The sequence below is a fragment of the Equus przewalskii genome, chromosome 2 (genome assembly GCF_037783145.1).
Source record: "Equus przewalskii isolate Varuska chromosome 2, EquPr2, whole genome shotgun sequence".
NCBI lineage: Eukaryota > Metazoa > Chordata > Mammalia > Perissodactyla > Equidae > Equus > Equus przewalskii.
Window position 1 is genome coordinate 116,797,124 of NC_091832.1, and position 9,145 is coordinate 116,806,268.

The following is a 9,145-nucleotide window of genomic DNA, read 5'->3' on the forward strand; positions in this document are numbered from 1 at the left end:
TAGAAAAGGTTAAACCATTAAAATGCGAACTCTTTGGAAAGTATGTAACTTTAATGCTTTAGCTTTCTCAAATTTCTCAACGTTAACCCATTTCTTCTTGTGCTGAACCTGCATAGTCCTCACCAGTTAGTCTGTGCGTCCAGTCATGTTCCTGTACGGAGCTGTTTGCAGGAGCGGGAGGAGCCTGCAGGCAAGAGCACATGGCGGGCTGGCAAAGGGAGGCTGCCCCTCTGCAGCTGGCCTTTAAAGATTGCACCTCAAGCCTTCCAAAAACTAGGTTAGTCTGCAAAGCAATCAAGAAACTGAACTGAAATTTTAAGGCACACAGTTTTTGAGTGCTATTTTAAAAGTACAAATTGTTAGATCCTTACACCAAACACATTACACTCTCTCAAAACATGTCCATGCGGGATACATCAGCCTAAGTCATGGAGAAATGAGATATTTATCTACCTCAGGATCCAACACTTTTCAGTTATATCCCCAGTGAATCTCTCATATTGCAATGTTTCATTACACAAGGTAATTGTATTCTCCTGGTTGCTTAACAACCCTTGGGATTGGCAGGCATCTGGGGAAACCTAATGGATCTCCAACCATCCCAGACTGAACATGGACAAGGGCCTCAGCTCTCATTTCTTGTGCTAAACCTATCAGGGGTTCCCATAGTCATTCGATTTCAAATCACTAAATACACCACTTGCAAAAGCCCTCCCACCACAAAGGGTGGTGGGTAACACACACCACCTCTGGGCCTCAGCTCCCTCAATTGCAAAGTGGGAGAAAAGGTGTCATAAGGCTATTTATTGGGAGACTCAATGAAGACCTAAGTGCTTTGCAGAGTCAGGCACACGACACGGCAAATTCAGTTATCACTATGGAGGTGCTATCAGGTATTGTCCTTAGTAAGAAATTCTTACCTGCTGAGTCCAAATAGCCTAGCCACTCAGCAGTTCTGTGATGCGTTTCCTCTCATGCAAAAGATTAAAAATCGTGCCTACCAAGAACAAGTTGGTTGGCAGTGCAGTACAACGCAGGTAAGAGGCCAGAGTTTCTGCCTTTTTCCTTCCAAAGGGCACTGTCATTTATTACAATTAGGAGGAAATGCTCCGCTGCATAGGACATTTAAGTTACCTCATGCCAGTTCACAGTAAAATGACTAAATTGAGGAAAAGCGTCAAAATTAACACAAATTCTCCAGAATTTTTGGCTTCTAGATTTCTTGGCTTGTGCAAAAAGCCTGGGGCTCCCTTGAGATTGGCAAATAAGCTTGAAGTGGCCTGAAGAAACGGTCTTGGAAGACAATGCAACTGAGCTTCTGTACGTAGAATACTTAGAGGGTGCTTGGTAGTCTAAGCACTGTAGGAATGAGATTATTAAAATCTTTATATACTGCTACATTAAAGGTTGTCTGAGAGGCTTGCCCAGTGGTTAAGGTCACATGCTCTGCTTTGGCGGCCCAGGGTTCACTGCTTCGGATCCCAGACGCGGACCTACACACTGCTTACCAACCCATGTTGAGGCAGCATCCCACATAGAGGAATTATGAGGACTTGCAACAAAGGATGTACAACTATCTACTGGGGCTTTGAGGAGACAAAAGGAAGATCAGTAACAGACGTTAGCTCAGGGCCAATCTTCTTCACCAAAAAAGAAATTTGAGCTCTCCCAAAACAGACCATTCTTGAATTAAAGTGAACTAAGCAAACAGAGGGTTTGAAGATGGTGTAAAAAGGTTCCATTCCAAATAATGTGTCGAGCACCATGGTTTCTGTCCTACAGATTTTGGTGCTGAAGAAAAAATGATCCAAGTGGTATCAAAAGAAACATTTGGACACAAGGGCCACTGTTCTCAGTGCCCAAGTCTTCTACAGCTACCATCAAAAGATTCTAGCAATCACTGACCTCTAATTACCGTCTTTTAGAAAAAGCAACCAACTAAAAATTGTGGGCTCTCTAGATACCACATAGAAACCAAATCTGTGTACCAACAAATTACAACAGAAACAACAGAACAAGCCTTTTGACTTTTTTATTACTCAAAAAAGCTTCATTTTTTTATTTAGCTTTCTGACTCTGTGCTTGGGCCTTCAACACTTTCACAACGATTTTCTGCTCCTCAATAAGGAAAGCACGCTTGATCCTAGAAAGAAAAAGATTAAATATACTTTTACAAAAAACCATTCATTTAACACAGGCAGGAAAAGTACCACAAAAGAACTGAGCAAAGCAATCAGGGAGGACACCCAGAAAAGTACATGAAACCAACAAGTACAGATTGAAAACTGAAGACCTCAAACTATAAAGACAGACCCTTTCAGCCCAAGGTCTCCTTCCTACACTGGCATTTAAAGCAGGATAATTCTTCAATTCCACGCCAGCAGTACCTGCCCTCCTCTTCACACCCAGGATCGACTCTAAAATCGCCCCCCAAGAGACTGCTGCCACTGTCATTTAACCTCATTGCATTAACAGAATCCTGACAAGTGATGTTACCTGATTTGCAAAATGTCTTAGAATGTTTTAGCCACATTATTCAAATTTTTCAGTAAAAAAACATGGGAAGGAATTACGTGCTGGGACCCAAAATGAAGTGCTAAAGATATTAACGACAAGCACTTTATCAAGAGCAAGGCTTCTAGAGCCTTATGTTCTGGGGCCAATTCTGCCACGTACTAGCTGTGTGATCCTGGGCAAGTTAGTTTCCGTCAAGAGGTACAGGAAAACCTGTTCATGCCTGTTTCACAGAGTTCTACTACAAAGATTGAACTTGGAAGGATCCGCAATCCCTGTACTCCGACCCTCCACTTAGAGAGCAAGTGCATTTACAGATCACTATGACTACAGTGCACCGGACCAGGCCAACAGCAGGTGCTCACTACCAGGTTAACCAGTTCCCTCCAGAGACAAAGCACTCTTTTAATTCCATAGACACTTGTCCACCTATGTTCCCAACTGGTACCCCTGGTTATCTAATAACCCAGCCTCAAAACCCTGGCATTTCTGACGCCTTCAAATCTGATATAATTAATCGTATTACAGAAATACAACTGATGCCACTCTTACTCAGGATCCTTAAAAATTTCCTAAACTTTCTCAGAGCAAAGACCACAAGACCCCCTCAGTGTCACAGCTAATGCTAATCTACAGGCCACCCTTGGGATCTACATCCAAACCTCCAGGCACTAGGGCCTCAGAACTGTATTTTTAACAAACATCTCCAAGCTGTGTTTAGCAAAGTCTGGGAACCAAAGACCGGTAAAAAGCCAAACTCCTCTAGCTTGAAACTCATGACCCACTCACCTCCGATGCACCTTTCCAAGTCTTCATTTCACATCCTTAATGTGCCAGATCAAAACCACCACATGCATCCTTTGCCTGCAACACTGAACTTTCAACCTCTTGTCCAAAATTTACCCATCTTTCAGGTTCCACCTCAAATACCATCCCCAGATTCTCAACTACTTAGAAGTAATTTCTCCTCTGAACTTCAACCATAGTTAAGTTTCCCTTTACTTCATGGAAGTTATATTTATCTTGTATTTGTATAATGTGACATGCCCTACCATCCCCTTACAAATTAACTCCTGAAAGGCAGAATGGGCCTGCAAGGCTTGATGTCACACTTGGTTTAGAAACCAAACCCCTTTACAGAGCTGGCTGAATAAACTGGAGGCAAACCACTCCTCCAACCAATTTCTTCACTTGTGAAGACCAATCACCTCTCAAATCCTCCCACTTAGGAGTTTGGAGGCAAGTTAATACAGCCAGTGGGGTTAAGAGCAAAGATCTCAATAAAACCGAGAATGAATGCGCTACCAGCTATGTGAATTGACACAACAAGCCTTGGTTTCTTCACAAAAAATGAGAGAAACAGAAACATCTCCCTGACGGACTTGTGACAGCACTTATCATAAAGATGCTCAGTAAACACAACCACCATAAAGCCCACTGCTTCCTCTCCTCCTCCGCCACTACCACCAATTCCTTTGCACATCCAAGAGACCCAGGTCTACCTGGAACACCCCTCTCCAGATAACCCTCCCCCCGGCGGCCTCAGGTCTCTCAGGTCTCACGCAGGCGCCACTTCCTCAGCCTTCACAAAGCAGAGAGGCTGTTCCCAGCACTTGCCTTTGTTGGAAGAACGACTTCACTATCCATCCGCTGCACTTTGGTTTCCGGCACATCAAAGGTTTCCATGATCTGCTCAAACCCATCAACTCCCACATTTTTAAGAATCACCCTAAAAATCTGCCCTGGAAGGCCCTTCACAATCTGTGACTTTTCTACTGTTCTTGACCTTCACCTCCTATAACGCCCTGCTCCAGCCACACTAGAACTACATTAGCTGTTTTGTAGCTACAAAAACTACTCTGAAGCCCTTCCACCTCCAGCTACCCCACTGACCAAACCACTGTTTCTTACCCGCCTCCCCCCAAACCAAGGACCTTTAAATCTCTACATCTAGCACAAAGATGCCCCCAAATTGTAACTGAATTCATGTGACCTACTATCATTTACTAGTTCATACAGCACCAATCGCCCCTGGTCGAGGAAGAATTCTAAAGCATGCAACTTTTGCTGAAATAAGTTATTTTTTCCACCAGTCTTCTAATAATATCGAGCATGCAGTGTAAGAGACACACACTCCCTTAAGAAAGCCCCTACGATCGAACAGCTATACTTACCTGTCGCGGACACATTTAGCACACATGGAACCTCCGTAGGCCCTGCTGACGTGTTTTTTCGTTTTAGACAATCTCATAAGAACTTTAGGCCTCACAGCACGAACCTGCATAAAGAAAACATTGAGATTATTCTGCGCCGCTCTAACAGAAACGGAGTTCTAGATTTCTGAGAGGTGGTAGCAACACTAAGCCAAGTTACAAAGGCAAAGAGCGCGCTATTTACCGAAAGGCACTTCCCCGGACTTGTCACGGAGGCTTTAAAGGCCTGCGTTCTGGACAGACTGGATCACCAACCCTCCCGTGGCGACCTCACCGTCACTCATTCCCTTACCAAGGAACCGACGCTGCAAAGTCCAACCCTGGCTACGCCACCCACAGCAAGAGGTTTACTCACGCCTCGCAGTCGGCCTGGGCACACGCCACACGCGGACTTCGGTGCTTTCCCAACTTTCTTGGTATACAGGTAAACGATCCTATTCCCAGGGGTTCGGGACCTAGGAAGCGGGAGGACAGGCAACCGCTAAGCATCCTGCAGCATCACCGACAACACGTACTTCAAATCTTAGGACACTTACAGCCTCGTTTTGTTGGACGCTGTGTTGTAGGAGAGCCTACGGCGGTAGGTCAAACGCTGGACCATTCTGAACGCCTAAACCGAGAAGAACGGAACCAAGTCAATGAAGCTGCACCGTATAAAAAATTCGGACCTTCAAACAGCACCACCTGACTTACACCTTATCCACGGACACTCTTACACGTAACAGCCTTCCCTTCTGAAAGGCACCCCCTGCCCTACAGCTGCTCACATTTGAAGCTCAGTGGTCAGCGGCAACGCCTTCTTTGCTGATGGCAACGAAACGCGGCGCTGGGTTAAAACTCTGATTCTCCGGCTCCCTCCCCAGAGCCTGACTGTCCGGGCGCCGCCCCGCACCCAGTCGCCCGCTCAGCCGCACCGTCCTCCGGGCCCGCCCCCCCTCCCCCAGGCCCAGCTCCTCCACAGCGGCATCGGGGCTGGCGACAGCGCGCGGCGTCTCGAGCCGAAGCAGAGCCTGGGCCCAGTCGAGCGCCAGGTAACAGCCGCTTCGGCGCCGGACCCAGTGCCCCTGGACTGCAGCGGCTGCCTGGGTTTGCTGTTTCGCTCACCGACTGGGGATAACGACGTTACTGAGCAAACCGCCTCTACAGGGCGCAACTGAACGACTCGTTTTCTCAGTGAACTACCCACAGCGAGACGACGACACAGAGAAGGCGCGATTCAACCTCGTTTTTCATCCCCAACCTCGCACCCGCTTCGTCACAGCACGCCGTGCCGCACACCACAGCCTCCCTCGTCGCCCCGAGCTCCTGACTACCGGCCGACACCCACACCCACACCCACACCCACACCGGGACAGCCGGAAAGCTCCCCATTAACACGGCCCGCCTTCCGCGCTACCGGCCGGGGGAAAGCAGGCGTTCTGAAACGACGCCCCGAACAGCCGGTCGGCCGCCCTCCCGAAGCCTGAGGACACCTGCCGGCGCGGGGTGAAAACGTGGGCCTAAGACAGGGAAACGGTCCGCGATTTCCCAGACTCCCACCGGCCGCGCCACAACTCTTCCAAACGCCGGCCTCCCAAAGCGGCAAAGCCCCCGGGGGGAGCTGTGGCCACTCAGAGCTCCGGAGAGGAGGTCTGGTTTGAGGTTGTCTGAAGCTAAAAGACAGGGGATTGCTCACCACCAGCCTTCCTCCTGAGCCCTGACCGTCGCACCAACTCAAAACACTACGCCTGAGAAACCCCGGCTCCTGCAACTTCCCGGATGGCGGCCGATTGTAAAGAGAGTACCCATAGGGAAAAGGAAAAACCAACCATACCTCTAGACGCCGTCCCCGGAAGAGGAAAAAGGAAGCGCTTGTGAGTTCAAAGGGCAAGTATGACTGCGCAGGACAGGAAGTGCGTCGGACCGGGAGTCGTGGTGGCGAGCGCCGCCACGTTGTACGGAAGCCGCGCAGCCCCCTCGGTGGGCAGCGATGCAGAGCGCCGCCATGTTGTACGGCAGCCGCAGCGCGCTGTCCGCAGGCCCGGTGCGCCTCAGCGATCCACCGCAGCGCCAGGCGGAGACGTTTTGGAAAGTGCTGTGGGAACAAACCCACGCGACAAAGGAGCTGCAGAGGGCAGAGGTGGCATGTCAACTATTTTTGTTCTCGCGGGCGCTACACACGTTTACCCTGAAGAGCGCTAGCTCTGGGGCCGCCCCGTGGCGGAGTGGTTAAGTTCGTGCGCTTGGCCCACGGTTTGGACCTGGGCACGGACAGGGCACCGCTCATCAGGTGACACTGAGGCGGGGTCCCACATAGCGGAACCAGAAGGACCTACAACTGGAATATACAACTATGTACTGGGGGCTTTGGTACTTAGAAAGTACTGCTGTATTGTTTTCCCGCTTCCATGGTCTGTTGACAAGTCAAATTCTTATTTTTGCTCCTTTCAAGGGAATTGCTCTTTTTTTCCTGACTGTCTTTTGGCGCATTTTCTCTTTAGGGTTGGTTTCCGTTAGTTTTCCTATGATGAGCTTAGGCGTGCTTTTCTGTTTATTTATTCCGTGGGGTTCTAGGAGCTTTTCTGCTGTATCTTGACGTGGTTCGTGAGTGTATAGGAAGGCTCCACCGTTCCCTGGTCCACTGTTGCTCCTGCCCCGCTCTCCTCTCTCCTTCGGGGACCCCAGTCTCACACCGTGTTCTTGTCCTGGTAGCTCTGGGTCTCTTCTGGGTATTGGTTGCCGTCTAACACATCTCAAACTTCATGGCCTAAGATAGCAATTCCCTTGTTGTGCTCGTGGACCCCGTGGGTCAGGAATTTCTGCAGGGGCAGGGGGATGGCTTGTCTTTGCTGCTGGTGACGGCGCCTCCCCCGGGGGCGACTTGAACCGCTGGAGGCAGGAGTCGTCTGAACACCTTTTACTTAGCGCCTGGGTTGGCATGCGGTGAAGGCCAGGCTCCTCCAGAGGCTGGCAGCCAGGGCACCTGCAGATGCCTCGCCCTGGGCTGGGACTTCTCACGGCGGCTGGGTCCTGGGAGGACGCTTCTCACAGCGAGAGTGTAGAAAGCAAGCATTCTTCTTTCTCTTTTTAGTCTATTGAGGTCATATTAGTTTATAACATTGTGTGATTTCAAGCGTATGTTATTATATGTCAGTTTCTGTATAGACTGCGTCATGCTCACCACCAACAGTCCGGTTTTATCCATCACCATACAGATGTGTTCTTTTACACCTTTCACCACCCCCGGCCCCCTTGCCCTCTGGTAACCACTAATCTGTTCTCTTTGTCCATGTGTTAGTTTATCTTCCACATATGAGTGAAATCATGCAGTGTTTATCTTTGTCTGGCTCATTTCGATTATCATAATACCCTCAAGGACCAGCCGTGTTGTTGCAAATGGGACGATTTTGTCTTTTTTATGGCTGAGTAGTATTCCATTGTATACATATACCATATCTTTTTATCTATTCATCAGTCCATGGGCACTTGGGTTGCTTCCACGTCTTGGCTGTTGTGAATAACGCTGCAGTGAACATAGGGGTGCATAAATCTCTTTGAATTGTTGGTTTCATGTTCTTTTTGTATAAATACCCAATAGTGGGATAGCTGGGTCTATGGTATTTCTATTTTTAATCTTTTGAAAAATCTCCATACTGTTTTTCTTAGTGGCTGCACCAGTTTGCATTCCCACCAGCAGTGTATGAGGGTTCCCTTTTTCTCCACATCCTCTCCAACATTTGTTATTTCTCATCTTGTTAATTACAGCCATTCTGACAGGTGTAAGGTGATATCTCAGTGTAGTTTTGATTTGTATAGAAAGAAGGCATTCTAAGAGAACCAGCAAAAGCTGCATGGCCTTTTATGATCTATCCTTGGAAGTCACATAGCATCACTTCCACCATACCCTGTTGTTCAAAGCTATCAAAGCTTAAGGTTCTGGTCGCCAATTCAAATGTGTATGTATGTACGGAGGCTTTCCCCCACCACCAAGCATGTCTCTGACACCACTGGATGTCCTGCAATTCAGCTCAATTCCGACACTATCTACCTGGAGGTAGCATCAGATCCCACAGGTTAAGGGCTCAGTCACATAAGACTGACCTCCACTTCAGATGCCAATCATAAGTCAGGTTGTTACCTTGCTTCTGACCAACTGGGTATAAATCAGAGGTTTCCACAACCCCCTCCTTGGTTTTGATTAATTTGCTAGAGCAGCTAACAGACCTCAGGAAAACCATTTATTCGTGAGATTACTATTTATTACAAAGGAGATTAAGGGATATGAATCAACAGCTAGATGAAGAGATACATAGGGCAAGGTCCTGAAAAAAGGAGCTTCTGTTCCCATGGAGTTTAGGCCTGGCACAGTGGCACAAGGAAGCATTCTGGTTCCCCAACCTGAAAGCTCTCTAAACTCCTCCTTTTTGGTTTTTATGGAG

The 9,145-nt window shown here is 48.2% G+C and overlaps 1 protein-coding gene across 2 annotated transcripts; it reads right to left on the bottom strand.

Moving 5' to 3' along the window:
- Window positions 1–2,016: 2,016 nt before the first annotated feature.
- Window positions 2,017–6,825, bottom strand: RPL34 (ribosomal protein L34). Of its 2 annotated transcripts, none has more exons than XM_008509439.2 (5): window positions 6,541–6,825; window positions 5,264–5,337; window positions 5,083–5,182; window positions 4,689–4,792; window positions 2,017–2,143 (listed from the first exon to the last, which is right to left on the bottom strand). In XM_008509439.2, the coding sequence occupies exons 2-5, from the start codon at window positions 5,326–5,328 to the stop codon at window positions 2,059–2,061; spliced, it is 354 nt and encodes a 117-aa protein (XP_008507661.1). In that variant the 5' UTR covers window positions 5,329–5,337; window positions 6,541–6,825; the 3' UTR covers window positions 2,017–2,058. The 2 variants fall into 2 exon arrangements, with proteins under 2 accessions (XP_008507661.1, XP_008507662.1); XM_008509440.2 differs by having other exon boundaries at window positions 6,403–6,542.
- Between the last annotated feature and the right edge of the window lie 2,320 nt (window positions 6,826–9,145).

Excerpts from the sequence above, each read along its gene's own strand:
- RPL34 (XM_008509439.2), bottom strand. The coding sequence starts at position 5,328 with ATGGTCCAGCGTTTGACCTACCGCCGTAGGCTCTCCTACAACACAGCG. Across the intron at positions 5,183-5,263 it reads GCGTCCAACAAAACGAGGCT|GTCCCGAACCCCTGGGAATA; the intron begins GTAAGTGTCCTA and ends CCCGCTTCCTAG. Across the intron at positions 2,144-4,688 it reads GCTAAATGTGTCCGCGACAG|GATCAAGCGTGCTTTCCTTA; the intron begins GTAAGTATAGCT and ends TTTTCTTTCTAG.